At 49.5% G+C, this 24,129-nt stretch overlaps 1 protein-coding gene across 3 annotated transcripts; it reads left to right on the top strand.

The window, feature by feature from the left end:
• Nucleotides 1–65: 65 nt before the first annotated feature.
• LOC102451271 (putative methyltransferase DDB_G0268948) lies at nt 66–23,030 on the top strand. 3 transcript variants are annotated; one of them, XM_025186829.2, is made up of 7 exons: nt 66–214; nt 19,244–19,372; nt 19,565–19,725; nt 19,919–20,132; nt 21,078–21,178; nt 21,800–21,937; nt 22,673–23,030. In XM_025186829.2, exons 2-7 carry the CDS (start codon nt 19,262–19,264, stop codon nt 22,761–22,763), a joined length of 816 nt encoding a protein of 271 aa, XP_025042614.2. In that variant the 5' UTR covers nt 66–214; nt 19,244–19,261; the 3' UTR covers nt 22,764–23,030. The 3 variants fall into 3 exon arrangements, with proteins under 3 accessions (XP_025042614.2, XP_014431152.2, XP_014431151.2); XM_014575666.3 differs by lacking the exon at nt 66–214 and adding an exon at nt 17,423–17,561; XM_014575665.3 differs by lacking the exon at nt 66–214 and adding an exon at nt 17,446–17,580.
• The last annotated feature ends 1,099 nt before the right edge of the window (nt 23,031–24,129 follow it).

Below are 24,129 nucleotides of genomic sequence, written 5' to 3' on the forward strand. Positions count from 1 at the left end.
CCCTACTGAGCATGCCCGAGCTGCAGCTCAGCTATAAAAGCCTGGGGAAGGGCTCAGTCTGGGCTGGCGGCCAGAGGAGAAGGATCTAGGAGGGGAGCTCCTGACCAGCGACCCCAGGAGAAGCCAGCGGAGGCACCAGGGCTAGCTGGGACGTCGCAGAGGTCGTCCACAGAGAAGAAGTCACCCCGGGGAAGGGGGAGGACCCGGAAAGCAGGTAGGAAGTGGCCCAGGGCAGGAATGGGAGCAGCCTCTCCTGCCCTGGGAACCTTGGCGTGTTTTGGCAGGATTTCCCTGCTGAGGGAGTGGAGGGCCATCCTGCCACTCACAGGGCCCTGGGGTGGGACTCGGTGGAGGAGGGTAGGCCCCGATCCTCCTGCCAGGGGTGTGGCCCTGCTCTATCCCTGATTCGCAAACACAGGCCTTGTCTCAAAGGGCCGGACAGTGATTGTACTTACTGACTCGGGCCAGTGGGCCCTGTCATAAAGGGCCAGCCAGTGACTTTGTTTGCGGACTTGGGGTCTTACCCTGCGCACCAGAGGGGGCAGGAGAAACCGCTCCATGACACTCCCCACGAAGGCTGTGGCAAAGCAGAGAACTGACTTCAGGTATTTGAGTGCTAAGTTAGTGCTCTAAATATTGGACCACCCCTTTTCTCTGCTGCCCTCGCACTCAATAAAAAACCCTACTCTGCATTATCAGTCACTACAACGTTGATCTCCAGTTGGGCTCAAATTCTCACTGGCTTTTTTTTCTACTCAGATCACCCTGCAAACTCATGTCTAATATACTCTCATTATCATCAGTTGCTTTCTATACATCCCTTGCCAAATGAGTATGTGTGCTTCGGATTATTTTTCCCTGCAGTGTATTAAATTGTTGATCGGTTTGACTCGGTATTTTAATGAGCCACAAACTTTACTCCTGTCACATACCGGGGTAGAATCAATAAATCATGCTGATGATATTTATTTTACATGTCAAGTCATATCTCTACAAGTCATTGTTCAGATTGTTGCAGAGGGGTTGTGTGGTTTCCTTTAACTCTTCAGTGCCAGTTCTTAGAATCCTAGACATTGCTATCTCTGAGGTATGCCTCAAAAATTCCGTTTGTTTCCACCAAACGGATGAGATGAAAGGAAGGAATCCACAGAAAACACCGCTTTCTGCTAAACATTGCTCTCCTGCTTCAAAAGAAATTCAGAGGTAATAGCTTGCTGGAATTTGATGCACCTGTATATAATACTCAGTTGTAATAGGACACACAGATTTCAGCCTGATTTACAAAGGGGACAGGGCACCATGAACCAGATGGGAAAACAGATGTTCAGAAACTCTCAAGATCACATGGTTAGTTAAGGGCAGAGCCTGCGTCTTTGCGGTCTGGGGCCCTATCCATTGGACTGCGCTATAGCCACGTGCCAAAGGGCATGGTGAAAAGTAGGCAAGGGAAGGGGGCTTAGCTGAGTTGGCGTTTTACGTCCAGGGTTCCATGGTGGGGAGATGATCAGAGACGCACGACTGAGTGGCGTGAAGATGAGGTGCAGACTCCTGAAATGTCGGCAAAGAAGTCCTGGTTAAAGCTGTGGGAACAGTTGAGGTCCCCGAGGGTTGACATGTCAAGGGAGTAGAGAAGAGCTTCAAGAGCAGGTGCCTGGAATTCCCACATGGAGTGGGAGAGCCCTAAGGGAAGAGAACCCCTGTGGCAGGCTCACCAGCCCGCCCTCTTCTCCCCAAGGTCCAGTCCCTTTCAACTCGCTGAGCCTGCTGGGCCCTTTTCTGGCCCCCGTCCTGGGTTGCTTCCTACCCCCTCGCCCGGTCCGACTGCGGTCCCACCTGTAGGTGTGGGTCCAGCAACAGCAGCAACGTCGGCAGGCGTGGCTTGGGAGACGGCAGGGGCCCAGGCAGTGATGGCTTCTAGGAAGGCCGCACAGTGCGGCCGGCGTTGCGGTCTGGCTCGTCCCGGCGACAACAGCGGCAGAGGTAACTGGTCCAGCACCTCTTGGTCCAGCTGCCGCGGGTATGGCTCCAGTGTCTGGAGAGGAGCTCCTTCCCCTCCCACAGCCAGCCCCAACTGAGCAGTCCAGCAGCCTTTTATACCGGGGCTGCAGTGTGAGCATGCCTAGCAGGGCTGTGGGGGAGGGGCGTATTCCACCCAATAGGTGGGCTCTCCGCCCCCATGGTCAATGCGGGGCTGGCCAGCCCCGTCACAACCCCCAAGAGAGGAAACCGAGAAGCGGTGGAAGAAAAGGAGGTGGCCTGCCATCTTGTATGTCTTAGAGAAGAGAGCGTTGACTAGGAGGGGCGATGTACCGTCCTGCTGCCGTGTGGAGGATTATCCCGGCAAGTCTCAGAGGGCGTATCAATGAAGCCAGAAGGTTCCTAACAACACGTGGCAGAGTTGCAAGGAATGAGGGAAAAATCCGTCCTAAATTTACAGGCCTTTGGCCGGTCACCCAGGCCGGAGTTTCTCCCTTGCCCTGCACCCACCGCCATGCACAGTCTCAGTCTCGGAGGTTTCTTTCTTTAACAGGGGCTATCGAAGCAGAAAGCCATCGTAACGCCATCCTTCACCCCAGGGTTCGCTGCCACTCCTCCCTTCCCAGCCGCAGCACGGCTCCCCTGAGCCCTTGGCCTCAGGGACCCTGCGCAGGGGCTACGTCTGCTCCAGCGTGATCTTCGTGCCGCAGGGCTGAGCCCGTCTCAGGCCTTCCTCTTGGCCAGCAGCCCTTTCTAGGCCCCAGTGTTGCTCAGCCCTCTTTAAATGGCTGGATTGGATTCACTTTCTCAGGTCCAGGAGCACTCAGCTTGATCTGTCTACAGGGACCAGCTCCCCTGTGGCAGAGGGGGCCTGACAGAGGGACGATTGTCTCAGAAGAGACAATAAATCAGAATAAATTAGAGTATCAAGGCTAAGACGGTTGGAACCAGCTTCAGCTTCTGAATATCAACATTGCCTCCCAGGGCCGGCCCACAACATTTTGGCACCTGAGGCAGGGAGCTCAAATGACGCCCCCATGTGCCCTCGGGCCAGAACTTTGAAAGGTCTCAATTCTACCTCCTTCCTGTTCAACTTCTTTCTTGGGACTGTATGGCGACCTATAGGGTTGCCAGGTCTCTGGTATTCACCCCGACAGTCCGGTATTTTTGGCTCCTGTCCAGTAAAAAAAATTCAGAGGATACCAGACACCTAAATTGTTCAGTGTTTTCTGAATTTTTCCCCGGCCAGGAGGCGAAAATGCCAGGCACCTGGCAACCCTACACATGCTCCATGCCCAGCCTCCCCCCTCAACTCCCTCTTGACTCCCAGCCCCCCGACCCCAGCCCCCATGCTTACCTGGTTCCCCAAGGCTGCCGGCACAAAATGGCTGCCGGCCAAAAGACCTAGGGGAAGCAATGGGTCTTAGTGCTCAGCCGCTCCCCTGTTCCTATCCCTGCACTTCAAGGGGACCTGCTGTCTGAATGCTGTTTTATTTTTAATTTTTTTTTTTTTTTTGGCTTAAGTCCTTTCCCCCCCCCCCCCCCCCCCAACAACTTTGGTCTCTCTTTTCTCTCCCTTCCTCTTTTTTTTTTTTTTTTTTCCCTTCAACAGAATTTTTTTCCGTGTCTTTTTTGGGGGGGGGTCAGTATTTTTGTGTTAACTATCTGGCAGCCCTAGCTATCTACCCCAATAAAGGAGAACTAACAGCAGCAGACACAATTTTCTACGCTCTGGGTCCTAGTGGCACCCCCCCACCGTCTGGCACCTGAGGCGGCTGCCTCAGTTTGCCTCATGGTAAGGCCGGCCCTGTTCCCTCCCTTTTTTTCCCACTCAAGATCATCTCATCTGAGGAAGTGGGGTTCCCCGCAAAAGCTCAGGATACTGTACAGCTATTTTGGTTCATCTCTAAAGTCAACAGGACTACTCTTCTTTTTTTTTTAAAAAAAAAAGATGTCTGTAAAACAACAGGCAAACACGGCTACCCCCATGAGGCGAAAATATGGCTGTGGAAGTACGGCTGGGCTGCGAGTGGCCGGGCCGTGTTTTGTGCGTCCGTGCTCTTCACAGACCCAGTGTTGGCTCTGGGCGGTGCAGCCTGGAATTACGGGGCTAGGATTCTTTTTATGCAGACTCCAGCGACAAGCCTTCAGACAGCACCACACGCCTGAGAAACTTCAAAGATCACAGATGTTGCCAAGGTAACGTCCACAGACTGCGAACTCTGTGGAACAGCATAAAAAACAGGCAGTCATTTGTAGAAAGCTTCTCGATACCGTCTCGTGTGTCTAACCCGTGTTAAACAGGGTGTTCTGCCGCAAATAATTCTGTGTTGTTCTATGGAAGCCTTGCTTCATAGTTTCCACTTCAGATACTGTCGCTATTTATCCTTCTTTTCTGTATATTTAATTAAAGGTTTTAAAAAAAGGATTTTTAATAGTGTTTGCCATGGTACTAAGCAAGCTAAGCTCTCTGTGTACCAAATTTTTTTTAAAACAGTTTTAAGTTTTAACTTTTCATGGTCATGTTAACAATTTTGACTTCTTGGGCCCACGTATTTCATCTAAATTAATACAACAGGTATCAGAATCTGGACCTTTGGGATAAATTAGGGATGTGCCATGCAGTGAAATATCTTCTGCATTGCAGTTGGAGTGTAAGAGGCAGGAAGCAGCTAACCACTTCAGCGCCTAGTCTACACTACTGGAGCGGAAGGTTGGCTTAAGATACACAACTCCAGCAACATTAATTACATAGCTGGAGTCGACGTATTTTAAATCACTGGCCACACAGCGGGAGGTCAACAGGAGCAAACACTTCTACTGGTCTCCCTTACTTCTCATGAGGAGTAGGAATACCAGCACCAACGGGGGCACCCTCTGAATTTGAGCAGGTCTGCACTAGACTTGCTAAATTAAACCCTGGATGATCAACCGCAGCAGTGTCGATCTTCCGCATAGTGCACACTTGGCCTAGATTGACAGACGAGGAAGGCAAATGTGAGTATTTGTCCTGGAGCCCGGATTCTAGGAGACACATTCATCTGATGAGGGAAACAAGGCAGTAACGTGATCGAGGTGTCCAATTTTGGGCATCAGAGAGTCACAACAAATTCAAATATTGAATGAAAATTGTAAGCAGCTCGCAACACATTTGTAAACACAAAACGGGTGAAATGGGTTAGGGCGTCAAAAGGAAGGTGGGTTAAATCAACAGACTGGAACTGGGGAGATTTGAGCTCAGTTTCTGGGTCTCTACCAGACCTCCTGGCTCATCGAGTGTGACCGCCCTCATTACAAAGGCCATAGAACGTCCCTGAGTGACAGTAATTCCTGTTTGAAATTGCACCCGTCCTTTAAGTTTTGCTTTACAGTGATGGCAAATCCACCTCCACCCTTGGTAAGTTGTTCCAATACTTAATTACTCTCACTGTTACACATTTTCACTTCATTTCCTGTCTGAATTTGTCTAGCTTCAACTTCCAGCCATTCGGTCTGGTTATATCTTCGCTAGATTGACGGCCCCGTTATTAAAAATGTATTCCCATTGTAGCTACTAGGACAGTGAGCAGTCACCTGTTTACATCTTCTCTTCTTGAAGCTAAACTGATTGATTTCCTGGCGTGTATCCCTATTAGTCATGTTTTCCAGTCCTTTAATCATTCTTGTGGCATTTCTCTGGACCTTCTCCCATAGATCAGCATCCTTCTTGATTTGGACATTGTATTCCAGCAGGGCTAACTACAGAGGTAATCCAACCTCTCATTTAGGGGCATGGACTGTTTCTTACTTAGCGGCTACGTCTAGACTAGCATGATTTTCCGGAAATGCTTTTAACGGAAAAGTTTTCCGTTAAAAGCATTTTTGGAACAGAGCGTCTAGATTGGCACGGACGCTTTTCCGCAAAGCACTTTTTGCGGAAAAGTGTCCGTGACCAATCTAGATGCGCTTTTCCACAAAAGCCCCAATCGCCATTTTCGCGATCGGGGCTTTTTTGCGGAAAACAAATCTGAGCTGTCTACACTGGCCCTTTTGCTCAAAAGCTTTGCGCAAAAGGGACTTTTGCCTGAATGGGAGCAGCATAGTATTTCCGCAAGAAGCACTGATTTCTTACAGTAGGAAGTCAGTGCTTTTGCGGAAATTCAAGCGGCCAGTGTAGACAGCTGGTTTTTCCGGAAAAGTGGCTGATTTTCCGGAAAAACTGGCCAGTCTAGACACAGCCAGTGTGTGTACAGCACCTAGTACAGCGGGGCTTTTATCTCAGGTTTGGCTCGTAGGCACTATAGTAATGTTCATAATGAACAATAATAATTTCTTTGCAGTGAGGAATTGGAGGCAGAATAGTCCAGCCAACATTGGAGCAGGACTTGAGACATCTCGGTTCTTGTTCATTGCCATAGAACTGCTGAACAGCCATGGGCAAGTCCCCCTCCTTGTCTGTGCCTCTGTTTCCCCAAACACATACCCCAGTTGTGTGTTTATTTGGTGCTGTGGGGGGTTGTGGAATCTCCATCTCTGGAGATATTTAGCAGCAGGTTGGATAGACACCTGTCAGGGATCGTCTAGATGATGCTTGGTCCTGCCATGAGGGCAGGGGACCGGACTTGATGACCTCTTAAGGTCCCTTCCAGTTCTAGTGTGATTATATGATTGTGAACTCCTTGGGCCCGAGCCTGTCTCTGAGTATGTGTGTGCACCTTGGCAGTTCACACATAAGAACACAATTGGAATACAAATAATAATAGAGCAGAGCAGAAAACTCCTTGCTTTGCGTTGATCCATTTCTCTGCCAAGGAGAGTTTCCACCACGGCAACAGTGTTTAACAGTGCCTGGGGAATACAGTCTTTATTAGTTTAAACCTTTGCCCTCGAGTGGAAACTGCGCTGTATAAAAATATCGAGCACTAAAAAAACGTTCAAATTCCTTTGCTCTTTCTCATGCTAATAAATCTTCCTGGGGCCCCGCCCCCCAAGAACAAATGTAAGAGGCAGCAGTCTCAGGAAAAACTCTACATGTAAACTAAGCCGTAATGGGATCCTAAAAGCAAATAATAACTGAGCCGTAATGGGATCCTAAAAGCAAATAATAAAGATCATAAAAGCACCTGCATCCCACCTCCTGCCCAGACCTCACACCCCCACCTGCACCCCACCTCTCCCATATTTCAGAGTTCATCACCCATCATGCTGTAAACGACCTAATGGGTGCTCTGCCCATCAGCACACTTTTACCACTTCCTCCTTCCTATTGCACACTGAACGACTCCTCCACTTGCAGTATAAACAACGTCGAGGGCTCAGTGCAGACCCGAGCCCCTTGGAACACTTTGACTGATTCGAGAGCCCTTTTTCCAGTCGTGTTCTGAGTCTGGGCATTGTGCAGCAATCACTCTGCCACCTGGCATGCCACCTGCAGCCAGCTGTGCTTGGCAGACCATGCAAAGCCCCGCCTGGACGAATCGTGCCACGATGCGCGCACACACACACGCAGTGGTATTACGAGAATGGGGACTTATCTTTTGGGAGCATGCCCCGGAGTCAAAAAATCAACCTGCTGAGAATAACATATACACAGAGGAACTTAGACTAGCTGCACTGTATCCGGTCATCTGTTCCAGTGGTGGGGATTAGAGGACGGCTGGATGGAAGGCACCAGGCATGTTGCTACCTAGAACCGTTCTTGGCAGGGGAGCGGGTCGGAGGAGGAGCAAAGGGACTCTAAGGGTGAAAGGATCGTGTGCAGCATTATTGTCCGGCCCTTCCATTCTGTCCCACTGCTTTTCTCCCTACATAAGAACATAAGCCTGGCCATACTGGGTCAAACCAAAGGTCCATCTAGCCCAGTAGCCTGTCTGCCAACAGTGGCCAGCACCAGTTGCCCCAGAGGGGATGGACCGAAGACAATGATCAAGCGATTTGTCTCCTGCCATCCATCCCAGCCTCTGACAAACAGAGGCCAGGGACACCATTTCTATCCCCTGGCTAATAGCATTTTATGGACCTAACCTCCATGCAATTATCTAGCTTCTCTTTAAACTCTGTTATAATCCTAGCCTTCACAGCCTCCTCTGGCAAGGAGTTCCGCAGGTTGACTACACACTGTGTGAAGAACTTTCTTTTATTAGTTTTAAACCTGCTACCCATTAATTTCATTTGGTGTCCTCTGGTTCTTCTATTATGGGAACTAATAAATAACTTTTCTTTATTCACCCTCTCCACACCACTCATGATTTTATAGACCTCTATCATATCTCCCTCCTAAACTGAAAAGTCCCAGTCGTTTTAACCTCTCTTCCCTAGATATACTGTTCTCTGAGTCCATGGCCATGGCTTCCTCTGTACAGGAATCCAGGGGCTCAAATGATCAGTCAGTTCATCTTGATTTTTGAGGACTAAGTGCTAAGGAAGCACTATATTTCCAGAGTGTTTATTTAAAATCTCGGTAAATATTTTCTATTACTGGCAAACTGAGGAAATATCGCTGATCCCTGTCTCCAAGTCCTATCCCCAGGCAATTCATTGCAATACAAGGGACACGAGTTGGCGTTCGTCCCATCAGTGCTGCTTAGAACTCATTTAGTAGCACGGAATAACCCTAAACATGACTCACGCAATTGACATCCCCGCCAGTGCACAGTCATTCCCCTTGCTACAGCGTTATCTCATTTTCAGCTCTACCTTTCCCTCAGTGCTGAGTCCGTGATCACAAAGGGCAAGGCTGCAACCTCCTAAACATCTCCACCGGGAGGAATGGGGGAAAGGGCTGAAACTCAAGGCGGCTGTTGCTGGTGTGACATCTCCATCCACTAGCCCCCACAGCAGAGTGGACGCAGGCATGTGGAGGAACGTGGACGCTCTCAGGACAGGTTGAACCTCCCTGGTCTGGCACCCTCGGGACCCAACTAGTTCTGAATGAGGGAATTTGCCTGACCAGGGGAAGGAAATTCTGCCCCCCCCCCCCCCTTGCCCAGCTCTGCTCCTGGCTCCAGCTGCTGCCCCCGCCCAGCTGCTGGCCTCCTGGCCTGGTCGCTGCCAATGGGAGCAGCAGGGGACAGTACCTGGGAGTGATGGGGTGCGCAGAGTCATCTAAGCGACTCCCATCCTCTCCTGCTGAGACTCCGCATCCTTACCCTGCTCCTGCACCCCCGCCTCCTGCCCAGACCTCGCACCCCCGCCTCCTGCCCAGACCTCGCACCCCCGCCTCCTGCCCTGACCTCGCACCCCCGCCTGCACCCCCGCCTCCTGCCCAGACCTCGCACCCCCGCCTCCTGCCCTGACCTCGCACCCCCACCTGCACCCCGCCTCCTGCCCAGACCCCTCACTTTCAGCCCATCTTCCTTCCAGGCCCTGTACTCCCATCCTTATCCTACTCCTCAGCAGCCATTTTGTCCCTACTCAGGCTTCAGGCCCTGGCCAGGCTCCCAACATGGCCTGGCTCCTGACCTGGGCCAGACTTCTGGCTTCTAGCTACCACTGGCCCTGGCAACCATGCTGCCCTGCTGCAGCCACTGGCCCCAGCCAGGCTGCCCTGAACCTAGCAGGACTGCCTCCATTATCAAGCATAGTTACTCAGCTGGTTTCAGAAGGTAGGTGTCTAACGCCGACATTCGTCGGTTAGGGCTGTGCCAGGCTCCTGGAAACATTCTGAGTACACTTGTATGAAAAGGCGACCCAGGGTGAGCAATATGCAAATACAAGCTAAGGGCCCGACACCTTCCCCAGAGACGGGCCACTTCTCTGTCCCTTCAAAGCTTTCAGTCAGAAGTTGAAGTCTTGCTAAAAACCATTCTTTCGTGCAGGCCCATGTTGCTGGGCTTAATCCTAGAACGCTAGAACTGGAAGGGACCTCGAGAAGTCACCAAGTCCAGTCCCCTGCCCTCATGGCAGGACCCAGTACTGACTAGACCATCCCTAACAGGTGTCTGTCCAACCTGCTCTTCAGTATCTCCAGTGATGGGAGATGCCACAACCTCCCTAGGCAACTGATTCCAGTGTTTCACCACCCTGACAGGCAGGAAGTTTTTCCTAATGTCCAAACTATACCTCCCTTCCTGCAATTTAAGCCTGTTGCTTCTTGTCCTGTCCTCAGAGGCCAAGGAGAACAATTTCCCCCCCCCCCCCTCGGATCCCTCTTGACACACCCCTTTAGACACCTGAAAACTGCTCTCATGTCCCCTCTGTCTTCTCCTTCCCAAACTAAATAAGCCCAGTTCTTTCAGCCTTCCCTCATAGCTCATGTTTTCTAGACCTTTCATCATTCTTGTTGCTCTTCTCTGGACCTTCGCCAATTTCTCCACCTCCTTCTTGAAATGTGGAGGCCAGAACCAGACACAATACTCCAGCTGAGGCCTAATGCTGGAAACATTGGGTGAGATGCTGTAGCCTGGGTGATGTAGGAGGTTGGACAATGCTAGTGGGAGACAGCAGATTATTATATGGGCCCTTCTGGGCGCAGAATGTCTGAATCTATAGTTTTGTGCTAGAGTAACTCCGGTAGACGCATTGGCTGCAGAGATGGGGCAATCGTATAAACAGCTGTAACTCAGCCAAGCTTTATTAAAGAGAGCTATGATCAGAGGGAGATTAAATGTCACAGGATTAGAGAGAATGGAAAAGCCATTAAGACTTTTAAGGCACCCCCATGGGCAACTGACAAGCTCAGACGAATTATAGCCCATGGCACATACATCGCCAAATACAATATATAAGCATTAATTTTCTTTTTATAAGGAGTACACATGATTCATTAGAAGGCCAATTTGCATCCGCCGAGAGTCCATCCCCATGAATATATTCATTTTAAAATTAGAGGCAATAAATGCAGTTTAATCCCATGTGGACTGTCAATTCTAACAAACTCCATGCAGTCCAGAACAATCACACCACTGCAGCTTAATGTAAAAATCTTTGTCTCGGGTCCTAGCCATAAAAATGGACAAAGTGGTTCGGCTGAGGGCTGTTGGAAATCGACCACAATGTCCGGTCGGAGGGGGACCCAGCAAATGAATGACTCTGGGCTTTGGGGCCCATGCCATCTGTCCCGTGCAGCTGATCAAACGGAAAGACCTGACTTTTGTATTTAGTTGTCGATTAACGACATATTCGCATCGAGCGGGCCTGCCTCGCAGGAAGCCGCGTCCATCCTCCCTGCTTTGATTCAGTGGCTCAATTTATGTCGGCGTGCCGAGCGTGGACGGGAACGTTCTCTGCGGGGGGTAAATCAGGAGAGCATTTCATTTCAGCGTAATTACAGTGATTTATGTCAGCTGAGGATTTGGCCCAAGGACTCTCATGAAGGCCTTGACCTTCATCCTTTTTATGATGGCATCTTGCTGAAGAGGAGTGCGAGAGAGAGCAAGAGGATCGGCACAGGGCAGGAACGAGGCAATAATGTCCAAAGAGCTGTAGTTCCCTGGATGCCTTTGGGTTACTATTCTGGCCTTGAGAATGAAACGTGGAAGAGCTGATGTAAACACAAGAGACGTCTGTAGCAGCTGTGGATGAGCACTTAGAATTCAGTCCATTTTCCTTCTTCCATTCCCTTAAATGCATGAATACACCCGACTGGTATGTGAACGTAAGAACATCAGAACGGCTATACTGGGTCAGACCAAAGCTCCATCTAGCCCGGTATCCTGTCTGCTGACAGTGGCTCATGCTAGGTACCCCAGAGGGAGGGGACACAACAGGCAATCCTCCCGTGATCCCTCCCCTGTCCCCTACTTCCAGACAAACAGAGGCTAGGGACACCATTCCTACCCATCCTGGTTAATAGCCATTGATGGACCTAACATCCATGAATCCATCTAGCTCTTTTTTGAACTCTGTTAAAGTTCTAGCCTTCACCAAATCCTCTGGCAAGGAGTTCCACAGGTTGATTGTGCGCTGAGTGAAGAAAAACTTCCATGTGTCACTGCTCTGAGGTGGGATTGCACTTGTATGCACTGTGCTGCCCCTTAGGGGTTGATCCAAAGGCCTTGTCCCCAGGCGCGGCCGCGCATGCTCCGACGTCTCCACGGCAAGCTTAAAAGCCAGACCGGCACAGCTGATGGGGGAGGGGAGGACAGAGCACGTTGACTCCGCAGCAGCGCAGGAAGGTGCTGAGAGAAGCTCCCTGGTGGGGAGTACCCTGAGGTCTGTGCCAGAACCCTCCCACCCCAGCAGAGAGTGGCCATTGGGGGCGACAGCAGGGCTGACCCAAGTCCCACCAGATGAGGGCGGGATGGGGCAGATGGATGGCCTAGGTGCTCTACTGGTAGGCATGCCTGCTGACAAAGCATGGACAATGGTAGCTCCCTTGGACCCCCCGGCGCCGATTCCCGATGAATCACGACCTCGACGGAGACGACGAGGGGCATCGAAGAAGCATTTAGGACTGGGAGGAAGCACCCCGGGGGGGGACTGTTCTGGCCCCGGGAAGGGTGGGGAGTTGCGGTTTTGGTACCCCACCACCCGGGTAATGGAAAGAGATGCTACCCTTTAGGTCCTGGGCCAGGATCCAGTTGAGGGGGAGGACCCAGACCCCCCTACCCTACTTACCAATCAAAGACCAGACTATCGGGTTTTTGGGTGGGGCTTGGCCGAGGATGGGCTAGCTTGGCTGCAGCTCCTGGACTCAGAAACTGATCAGGACAGACTTTAAAGCTACGCACCAGAGCGTGCATGGACCGGACACTTAGAACACCCCACCGGCGAAAGGCCGCGCCGAGGGTTTTGGCCTGATTGCATGTGTAAGCTCGCACCTGGAGGCACATGGGGCTAGAGTAAATGGAGGACGGGGGGGTCCTTGTGACTCGTCCAGGGGACACACCATCCTACAAGGCCCCTAGGGTTGACCAGACGCGTGACACAGAGTCGCGATGGGAATGCCAGTCAAAATCATTGTATAAAGTCTCTTGGGTTTGCAATTTTCATTTCTCCCATGAGTTGTATATGTGCTGTGTGGTAAACACACCTCGCATCCAGGAGCCTGATTTGCCAGGGCAGTTCTCCATTTCACACTATTGTGCTGGCACACTGCGTCCTCAAGAACTGTCTCACACTTGCATTGTCACTGTTGCACAGCCAGAATGACCACACTGGGCGTGTGCACGTTACCCAGTTTTCGTGCGCACAGGCTAGTTTGGGAGTGCGTGAATTTGGGGACCAGGGTGAAGCTGCTGTGAAATACGTCCCTGCAGGAATTGTTTGAGTTTTCCCCTCATTTGTGGCTGATATTTTCAGTCATTTTCAGTGGGCCCAAGCCTACGTCTGTTGAAGTCAAGGGGAGCCGTTCTATTGGCTGCAGTGGGGAGTGGATGGCGCCCCATTGGTCTAGGATCAGGAAACTGTTAAGCATGTGTTGGCCTGTGGCTCTAGAGGGGAAGGCCCTCTTGTCGCCTATCTCTGGGTGAACCAACGGGAGAGCTCCTTTGTCTGCGTCCACTAGGAGCAGCTGAACTGTGGCTCGCAAGCCTCATGCAGCAATTTTACCAGGAAAGTGAAGCTTAAGGAGGTGTCACCCTACCAGAGTGAGCAGAGGGAACTCAGAAGCTCTGCCTTGCAGAGGGGTTCAGCTGTCTCATTGCTTTCTTGCAGAACATGGCTGCTGCAGAACGCAAAGAGAGCGGGGGAGGTGTGTGTATGTGGGGGGGGGGGGGGGGGGGGGCGTTTCTCTGCTGCACGGCACCGGCGCAGAATTCCCCGGTGTATCTAGCTGGGGTGAGCGCCCGGCAGAGAGGCAGTGGGGGTTCCTGCTGCCGGGATGGGCTGAGGCAGACCAAAAAGGAGCATGCAGCATGTGCTGTGTTGCTGGATTAGAAGCTGGTGGATTTTACAGACACTCACGGGGCGTGATCAACGGACCATGTTTGGGGGACGCTGGTTATGGATAATTTGCCACTTGTTTTCATTATACCAAGGATGGGTTTTAATGAGACTGGGAGCCTCTGGCCAAGTCCTCGGAGACTGAAGAAGGGACGTGAGACCTTAACCATGGTGTGAAGGTGCCCAGCCATAAGGGGATACGTGGAGATGAGGATGAATCGTTCACGCTGTTTTCCCCAAATGTTATTTTTTTGCTTGTTTCATCTGCAGACCCATTTCAAGTGGTCGGGAACTGTTGCCCATGGAGGCTACCCTGGGATGGTATTTAGTGATCTCAGAAATTGTGGGTGGAGGCGTACGCCCAGGGGTTTTGCCAGTTTTAAGAGGGACTCCCAGCTATCAGAACCCAACACTCATTGCTGGTGACAAACACAGGCAGAAGGGCTACACCCCAAAGAAAGAGAACTCATGCACAGGTGGTTGTGAGAGGACTGGTGAGTGAAGTATATATGCCCCAGTCAGGCTGGCCCTGGGACGCCCATCTTGAAAGTCAAACTCTGGAGAGATTCGGCAGGACACCTGCTAGCCCTTTGCTGATTAGAGCTTCCGGCGAGTACGTAGAAAGGGTGGCATCCAATAAAACTAACATAGAGGAACTGTACTCCACTGTCCTGTATTTTTCTGTAAACCCGAGTAATAAGGTTCTGATTTGGCAGTCCTACCATATTAGCAAAGCCTTTGAAGATCATGCATACCTGCAAATGCGTATTAAAGTCCCCTTGACTTCAATGAGACTTATAAATTAAACTGGGACTTTGCTGGATGAGATGGACCTAAGCATACTGCATAATGCTTTGCTGGGTTGGAAGTGACCGATTTTCAGCTGCTATAAGGTAAGAGCTCTGTCTTCCGGTATAAACCAGTGCACCTTCACTGACTTCGCATGTAAACGGGTATAACTCGGACCCCAGCCAAGCTATGGTAGATTTGGGTGACAGAGGATCTGGTTCTAAAACGTTCAGAGCTCCGTGATTTTACGCCAGGTTTTAAAAATTCTGAAAATCCGTCCTTCCATCTCTCCGCCCGCCTCACGTACAGCACAAAGGGGACCCTCGGCAAAAGTGAAGGATGGAATATTTGGAACCAACCACACAGCACAGAGGCCCTGCGATTCACCACAGCAGCAGTGCTTTGGGACATACTATGCGGGCCTGACTGCCCATTGCCTGGCACCTTATGCAGCTGCGGGCACCTATGTCACATGCCCGCGGAGTGCGCCAAACTCAGCATGATCGTGCTTTGCGACCAGGAGTCCGTGTCTGCCCAAGGAGGACCCATACTGGGCACCATGCAACACAGGATAGTGCAGCTGAGTAGGATCACTACGGCCTGTGTTCCTCTCTTCTCTGAAGCTTTGGGCACTGGCCATTTCTGAAGGCAGCAGACTGGACCAGGCTAACCGATGAGCTGGTATGACAACCCCTCAGCCAGTTGCAATCCCTGTAACAGTGTATTAATGTGTGGTGAAGCCCTTGTTGTCTTACACGAGTAGCCATTGCTCCACCTTCATTGGGCAGTAGAGGGAGCAAGTTCCCTATAAATCGAAGAAGGAACCGGTAGATGCTGACAGAGCTTGAAGAATAGGCAAACTTTTGCTGCTGTGTGGGTCCCAGTGTATTAGACAGACCAGGTGAAGGAGGCAGTATTTCTTATGTGACCAACCTCTGTTGCTTCCAGAGGGTTTTCTATTGATTGGACCCTCCCACTCCACTTCATTTTGGGGGGGGGGGAGGGCAGGAGATTCAGTTATTAAATGCATTCCACAGGGAAGTCTTGGATTACCATTCTTTCTTTCAGGTGGATGTTCCATGGTCCGACGCGCACCGTTCTGCATTTGCCACTGTCGGGGTGTCTCCACTTTGAGCTGGGGCTGTCCTTCCCAGCTCGAGGAGGCAAACCTATGACGGGTGAACTAGCTCGCCAACAATAGTGTTGCCATGGCAACGGGCAGGCTCACCAGGCAGCTAGGCCCTGCCACGGCGCGTGCCGCTGCCGATACTTTATTTTCAGCACACTACCTCGATTGGAGCTAGCCCTGGTCTGTCTCCAGGCTGGGACTATTGCTCCAGCTCAAAGTGCAGACATAAACTAAGGCCGAAACTTACCCCCTACCGTGAGCAGCATCCTTACAGCTAGTGGTTATCAGTATTATTATTTGTTCAGCCATAGCGCCTAGGAGCCCTGCTCCGCCGGAGCTGTATGAACACAGAACTACAGTAACCACATTCTCTGGCAGTTTATTATGACTGCATTTAATCTTCCAAGTAGCACCCCTCAGGACTGGGGCCCTGTTGGTTTAACATTGAATACACACTTTGGCCGATTAAATGAGATTGAAGAGCGATTAAAAAGACTTGAACTTTTCAGCTTAGAAAAGAGGAGACTAAGGGGAGGTATGATAGCAGTCTACAAAATCATGACTGGTGTGGAAAAAGTGAATAATTACTTGTTCCCATAATAAAAGAACTAGGGGTCACCAAATGAAATTAATAGGTAGCAGATTTAAAACAAACAAAGGACGTTTTTCTTCATGCAGTGCACGGTCAACCTGCAGAACTCCTTGCCAGAGGAGGTGGTGAAGATCAGGACTTTAACGGGGTTCAAAAAAGAGCTAGATAAATTAATTGAGGTTAGGTCCATCAATGGCTATTTGTCAGGATGGGCAGGAATGGTGGCCCTAGCCTCTGTTTGTCTGGATACAAATTTTGTATCTAGAATCCTGCACATTTGCAGATCTGTTTTATATTCACGGGTGCCCAGATGTCTGCAGCTTATTTTTGCTAATACATATGCACAGGGCTCGACAAATTGCTGTTTCTACTCGCCCGTGGTGAGTAGATTTCAGCCGGTCGCTCCGTTCGCCCTGTTCACCGGCGCTGTACGCATGCGCAGTGCCAGTCTGGCGCATGTGCAGTGTGGGGCTAGCAAGTAGATCTCGCCACGGTTTGTTGAGCCCTGCATATGTGGATACAAATTTTGTATCCGTGCGGGGCTCTGATACTAAAACTTCACAGAAATCACTAAGGTGGGCACGATACACACACGGCAAATCACGTGATGCAGTGGCATGTGGGCAGGTGCCCAAAAGAAACAAGAACTTTTCCATATAGAGTGTGTGGTTACTGGCTGGCAAAGCATTTCAGTTCCCCATTTTTAGGAGGACCACTACAGCCAAGAAGGAGAAAAGGAATAGCAATCAAACCTACCCGACAGTATCCTTTTGCATTCATCAAAACTTAATTCTATCGAGGGTTCCAAATGCCAATTGCACTGAACATTTCCGAATTTGTCAAAATGACGCTATCAAATATAGTCTCCAAGGGGGAAGCCCAGTGAGTCTGTATCTGCAAAAACAACGAGGAGTCCTGTGGCTAACAGATTGATTTTTCTCTGAAATACTCAGCAGGATTAAACTCTGTGTTTCCCAGATGCACGTGCTGATAAAGAGATGTCTGCATCTAACCGGCACTGCCTGTCTGAGAAGAAAAGAAACACTGTAAACGGCCGGTCTACTGGTCAGTTCTTAACATTCATGTGATTGGTTCTGTCTGTTCAGCTGAAAGTCGGCCAGTGGAATTGTCTGCGCTCAAGTTGTTAAAACAATGTATTGAGCTCTGCTGACCCAGGCACTGAAAAATCAAAGCTTCCGGGTTCCCCATGTCGTCACGTCATTCATCAACTACGGAAGGAGTTCTCGTTTCCTAGGCAGGCAGCCTTTCTGTGTCAGTGACATTATGCAAGGTTCCTTTCTTTTTTTTATTGCTACCGTTTCGCCTGTGGTTGATCACATCATGCTATCTTGTGTCTGGCATGGCGTGTCAGGTTGCATTTTCCTCTCTCTCTCTCTCTGAAAGAAATGCATGATTTAGAGTTGGGAAAAATCATCTCTCTCTCTCTCTCTGAAAGAAATGCATGATTTAGAGTTGGGAAAAATCATCTCTCTCTCTCTCTCTCTCTCTGAAAGAAATGCATGATTTAGAGTTGGGAAAAATCATCTCTCTCTCTCTCTCTCTCTCTGAAAGAAATGCATGATTTGGAGTGGGAAAAATCATCTCTCTCTCTCTCTCTCTCTCTCTCTCTCTGAAAGAAATGCATGATTTGGAGTGGGAAAAACATCTCTCTCTTGCGTGCGCGCTCTCTCTGAAAGAAATGCATGATTTGGAGTTGGAAAAACAAATCCCTGAAAATGTTTTTCAATGCTGGCTATCCAAGGGGCTCAGCATTAACTTTTACCTCCTATAAATGGTTATAATTCACTGCATCTCTCTGACTTATTGTGATACCAACCCCTCATCCCTCTGCAAGGCTGCATGTCATCCACACCAGTGGGTTGTAGAGTGAGCTGACCTTCAAAGTTGTGATATTGCCCAAAGAAATCTGATGTGGAGGCAAATAACCTACCCGGAAATCCCCTTCCAGAAAAATAGGACAGGATGCATAGCAGAGACAAGCTGTTTGGATAAATGCTGTTTCACAGTGCTTGGGTGTACCCAGATATCGCAAGATTTCTGGGTTGGCAGCTATGGCTAGCACCCTTTTGGCAGGAGGAGACTTCTCCAGGGGTATCAAACCCAGCACAATGCCTCTACCACAAGGAGACATTTCTGGCAGCTCAAGAGGCGCATCATCCCTGAAGGAGACCTGGCTCTTGCTAAATTTATTCATACCACATCATGGGGAGGAAAGCTGAATGACCCAGAAGAGAGAGGCTACACTGAGTCTATTTCTGTGCCTTGTGCTGCGGGCTATCCACACTGGATGTAAATAGCAGACAGGAAGCGATTGGCTCTCCTGATGTGGACATTGTTCTGATCATTTTGCACAATGTGCCGGTTTCTTTCTTCGGCAGGTATTTTTCTACATAGCTAGCGGTTGGTGCAGTGGCTTGGCATTACCCAGCTATACCACGGATCATAAGGGCAGTGTTCTTTTATGAGCTAGAAATATCTTTGGGACTCCTGCCCCGGAGTGCTCTCTTAAAGAGACAGAGCACTCGTATACTCCGGTGTGCACGCTCTCTCCTCTCTCTCTTCCCCCCATCACACAACACCAAGGCTTCCTGCTTTCAAGTCACTTCCCCAGCTGGGCCGTGCTGAGACAGCAGCAGCTGTGCTCTCCTCCCATTCCTTGTGCACCCACGATCTCCTTGGGGCGAAGGAGCAGCCATCCAGCATGGGAGTGAGCAGCAATGCCAGCTGCTTTGGGCATCCAGGTGGGCCAGTCTTCCCACGTGGATGCGGGGGGTGGGGTGTAAGGGTCAGGGACTCAGGAGAGAGGTGCAGGCGGTAGGAGTGTTTTCCCTAGGGCCAGCCCTGTTACCACTGATCGTATAAGAAGTGTTACATTTACACAGTCCGTGGACTTTGCTCTCAGGCACCCAAGTGACTTTGCTTACTCCCTGTAGGCGCCGGAGTGCTGAAACATGGCCATGCGTTCGTGTGATACACAATACAACGCAGTTTCCTATCAGAAATACAGATTCTCTCCTCCTGAAAATCTCCAAAAGGTCATCTTCTCCTACCTGGAAGAAAAGGTGAGTGACACAGTCAGGTTGTAGGCTGAGACTAGAACCCCATGGCAGTGAAACCAAGAGGGTATCACAGAAATTACTCTATGCTCTGGGATTAGGATTGTGTAAGGATATCGGGGTGCAAAGAGGACTCCGACTTGGCCCGCCAGAAGAATTTGGGCACCGTGTGCTCAGATGTGTCTGTTTTCTCCTCAGAAATTGGCGCCCATGCGGCTGGCGGTGGACGTGGGCTGCGGGTCAGGACAAAGCACTTGCATCCTTGCAGCTCGTTTTGAGGAGGTGGTGGGAACGGACATCAGCGAGGCCCAGATCCAGGCAGCCAAAGAAACGGCCTCCTTCCCAAACGTGTCCTACCGGTGAGTGTGACACACAGGGAGGCTTTCTCTATTGTGAGCTCCAGTTTGGCCGACCTGGGCTGACGCTCTTAGGCCAAACCTCTCTTCCGTTCCAAGGGAACAAAAATGTTAAATGTCAGATTTTCAACAGCGCGTTTCCTCTCCGCAGAGTCTTTGTTCCCCTCTAAGCTGTCTCCCTTGTTCCCCACTCCAGTGTGTGCCCTGCAGAGGAGCTGCCATTTGAGGACGGCTCTGTGGACCTCGTTACGGCTTTTACAGCCGCCCACTGGTTTGACATCCCGCGGTTCATGAAAGAAGTGGATCGAGTTCTCAGACCACACGGCTGTGTGGCCCTTAGCACCTACTCTCCCAACTTCAGCATGCACTACAAAGACTGCTCGGAAAGACTCACAGAAATCTTAACGGAGGTGAGAGAAGAAAACTGTCCTTTTTATATTTATGCTATTTTATTTTTCATGCAGTATGAAGTATATTGTAAATGTTTAGAGCCCTGCAAATCCATGGATATCAGCGGCTCTTTTTTGTGGATATGGACAAGGATACAAATTTTGTATCTGCACAAGACTATATGTATTCTAAGAGTGCCGGCCACTATCTAGTCGAAGACCGTATTTTCTGCTGTTTATATCTTTGGCAGACCTCAATCTTTTGAGTAAAAATTTCTATTCTAGCATCTCTTTAGATTAAGCAGATACTAAAGACATGTTAGATTTCTGTCTCCCTCTTCTCCCCCTGCCCCCCAGCTCCATATTGTTACCCAGTCTAGTGGCCATTTTGAGAAGGTATCCATCTCTCCTGGTTCTCAGTGTGAGCAAGGCTACCAGGTGCCTCAACAGAGATGGTCTCCAATCACGTGGCTATCACATTCCTGACAACCAAGCACAGGGGGTCCCGTCTTCCCTCAGGTGCCTTCATTCTGAAATCGGCAGCGTTCAGTTTAATAGAAAGCATCTTCTCCAAGGTCAGCCTTATGGCGTGAGTCCCTTCAGAACTAGGGAAGAAGTTATCTCGGCCATTTTGAAAGAGGGCAGTTTTTCATTGAATTCGCCATAAAACAGCACTGCTTTGTCCCTCAGCAGAAGGACACTCCATTATTTTGTTTATTACAAAGATGAGGGGGGAATGACCATTAAGCACAAAATCCATTTCTTCAAATGTAGCCCCTTTATAAACGCTCTGTGAATATGGTGCATAAGGAAAGTCTGAAGAGTCTGTACTAGTCCATTGTTCTCTTCTGTAGCTCCTCCTTGCCCTCAGACCAGACAGTCCTGAGTCAGGGAGTGTAGCTCAGACGAAGTGGAGGCTCAAGGCTATACTTAGAATTTGTTGCTGTTTCTGTTCTGAATTTACAGACCCAGGGCGTGCTTTTAAAATATGCAAATGAAAAAGTAAATCGTGTCATTGGGGACTACAAAGAGGTGTTTGACTTGTTGCCTTTCCAGGACAAGCGGAGGTGAGGAGATAAGGAGAAAACTGAGTATTATGTAATCTCTGACATGCGGGGTGCATGAATCCAGTTATGTTGGGCACTTCAGTGAGCGTTCATTGGGGTTATCCGAGACTGGAGACTGCAGAAGATTCAAAAAGGAGCAAGATACATTCATGGAGGATGGCTCCATCAATGGCCATTAGCCGGGATGGGCAGGGATGGTGTCCCTCGCCTCTGTTTGTCAGGGGCTGGAAACGGAAAACAGGAGAGGGATCATGTGATGATTCCCTGTTCTGTTCCCTCCCCCTGGGGCATCTGGCATTGGCCACTGTGGGAAGATGGGATACTCGGCTAGATGGGCCTTTGGTGTGGCCGATCTTATGCTCTTAATAGTGTTTAAGGCTTGCAAGGAGTCCAACCTCCTTCAGACATATCTCCAGTCCCTGGTCTGTGTGGTGCATCTTTGTGGCCTCTTCATCAAATGACAGAGGTTTCCCCATAACCAAATGCCCAAAAAGGGGAAAGTTCAGGCCTAACATCGTAATAATCAACACGGGCCAAGTTCTCAGTTAGTGTCAATCAGCACAGCTCCAGTCCCCTCTCTGCTTACTTCTGGAATGTTCCGGTTCCTTCCCTCTCCTGCAGAGTTACCCAGATCATAGACAAAATCCCCATGTCCGTGGCTGAGGTGATCGGGTTTTTGCAGTCTATGTCCATGTATCAAACCTTTCTGAGGAGCGACCCTGAAGCAGCAAAATCCCTCCTTCAAAAAACTGAAGAAAGGTAAAAACACTGTAAGAAATCCAGCACCATGTGGGCGGCTCTCTTCTGTGACACAGATGAAGTGTGAGGTCACCACAACTCCTCCGGCGCCGCGAGTGGCGGTAGGAAGATGAGTGGGGCGGCCATATTGTCTCCGGAGGAGGATTGTGAGCCACTGGCTTTTCATAGGCCAGGTCCTGAGCTGGCTTAAATCAGATTAAAGCTCTATTGACTTCTATAGCACTGTGCCCTCTTCAACCAGCTGGGGATCTGGCCCAGTAATTCTGCCAGAATCCCCTACGTGCATTGCTGTCAGTGCTTGGTACTTCATACACTAGGCGGTTTAGCTAACTTCCCCCATCTGGTACTTGAGACTGAGTATTTCCTTCTGGGCCATGCTCAGATTTGATTAGCAAAGGAATAAAATATTAAACCACAATCTCTTGGGCTGTACGGTCACTTTAGTCTGTGCATACAAACCCAGTCACAGCAAAATGCACATGTGGGCAGCCTACTATATGGTCCATAGTTATGGTTAGTGACTGGCACAGGTAATGTGCTACAACTGCTTTAGAAATAGTAGCATTCTCTTGAATTACCTTCTGGGTATCAATTTTTTGGGTGAGAGTAGAATGCTTTTGGTGGGACAGGCATGTCTTCGGCTGTTATGCTTTGAACTAGCTGTTACCTCTGCCTCTGGTAGGACTTGAGTTTGTTTATACAGTGATAAAATAAGTGAACCTTCCTCCATTTCAGGTTCCTGGAGACCATGGGTGTTGGTTCTAATGAAACCCAACTAGAGATCGGGATAAAGAATGTTTGTGTTCTAGGCTGCAAGGGGCCATGAATGGACAATTCAGTGATGACCCTCCAGCAGAAAACTCCCAATTTTGGTATTTACTTATAACTGATGTTATCACCTTTAAAATGTTTGGTTGTATTCCTAGTGTAATCCCTGGCAAAACTCCCTTAAAGGGAGACAAGGGAGTCACAAAATCAAATCATATCAATATCAGAAGGCTTGTTATTGGGTTGTTGTTTCCTGTTTAAAGCTTGGTGTTCTGTCTTATTATCAATAAACAAACCTTGGAAGAAATCAAGGACCTTTGCCACATGGAAGGCTGCGGTGACTGGATTGTGTACGGAATTTGCCAGAAACATCCTGTGACCTAACAATGGATCTATTTTTAGGGGGCTTTATTCTCCTACTGAGTAAAAATAACTTGCAGTAAGATCCTCTGTAAATGTAATTCCCTGTCAATGGGATAAGCACATAGCAAGAACAATCATGTGGTAAGGTTATAATAATGCTTCACGGGTGTCTTTCATCCAGGGCATTCTAGGTGCTTGACCAGGGAGATAAATGTTACTGTCCACTCGCCACAAAAAGTGAAGTAGAGAACAGCCAGACACAAGCAATTACAGAACTTCTTATGGGCCAGACTGTCAAAAGAACTTGGCTTCCATTCAGGCACTGAAATAACAGACAAGATTTTTCTAACAGTCTCAGCACACTGAGTGCCTAGCTCTGTGTGAGGGTCTGGCCATGAATGAGCTCCCTTGGAAATCTGTGCTGAGCACTTGAAAATCAGGCCCTAAGTCTCGATGAAAAAATTAATGAGAGTGACTCCCCATAGCTACGCCAGACATGGAGCGACATCATAATCTAAGAGTGTTGCTCTGCGGTACGCGGAGATGAATGTGTCAGGTGAGCTGGCCAGGGAAGGCTAGTTATTATATAATGGGTTATAATATTTTTCCTGTAGATCCACATATTGATCTAGCTGAATATGGGACTGCAGGAAGAACAACCAAGAAAGATACACAAGAACGACATCCAAACACCAAGAAAGAAATGGTGAACCGGAGCCGTGAGGCTCCGTGGCTATAGACCCATTAGGTAAACAGAGTGGTCCAGGCCTGCTAGCAGCATTCCCAAAGAGGCAGTGGCCTGCTTGGAGAAACACGACTTTAAATGCTGATAGTTAAGTGGGTGTGATTTTTTTTTTTAAATGGCAGTTCTCCGTGTCTGCCTTCACACCAGCAATAAAGGGTGGCTTTGGCAGGAGTTGGTCTTAATAAGGGGCGTGAACTGAAGGAGAAGAGACTTTTCTCCATTTAGCCTCTCGCTTGTTAGCTGTTTGTCACTTTGAATTTTCAGAACGCTGGGGAGCCCTGGTTTTGCCTAGAGTGGGAACGCAAGAACTGCCTTT

The sequence above is a fragment of the Pelodiscus sinensis genome, chromosome 7 (genome assembly GCF_049634645.1).
Source record: "Pelodiscus sinensis isolate JC-2024 chromosome 7, ASM4963464v1, whole genome shotgun sequence".
Classification (NCBI taxonomy): domain Eukaryota; kingdom Metazoa; phylum Chordata; order Testudines; family Trionychidae; genus Pelodiscus; species Pelodiscus sinensis.

Excerpts from the sequence above, each read along its gene's own strand:
- LOC102451271 (XM_025186829.2), top strand. The coding sequence starts at position 19,262 with ATGGCCATGCGTTCGTGTGATACACAATACAACGCAGTTTCCTATCAG. Across the intron at positions 19,726-19,918 it reads TTCCCAAACGTGTCCTACCG|TGTGTGCCCTGCAGAGGAGC; the intron begins GTGAGTGTGACA and ends TCCCCACTCCAG. Across the intron at positions 21,179-21,799 it reads CCTTTCCAGGACAAGCGGAG|AGTTACCCAGATCATAGACA; the intron begins GTGAGGAGATAA and ends CCTCTCCTGCAG.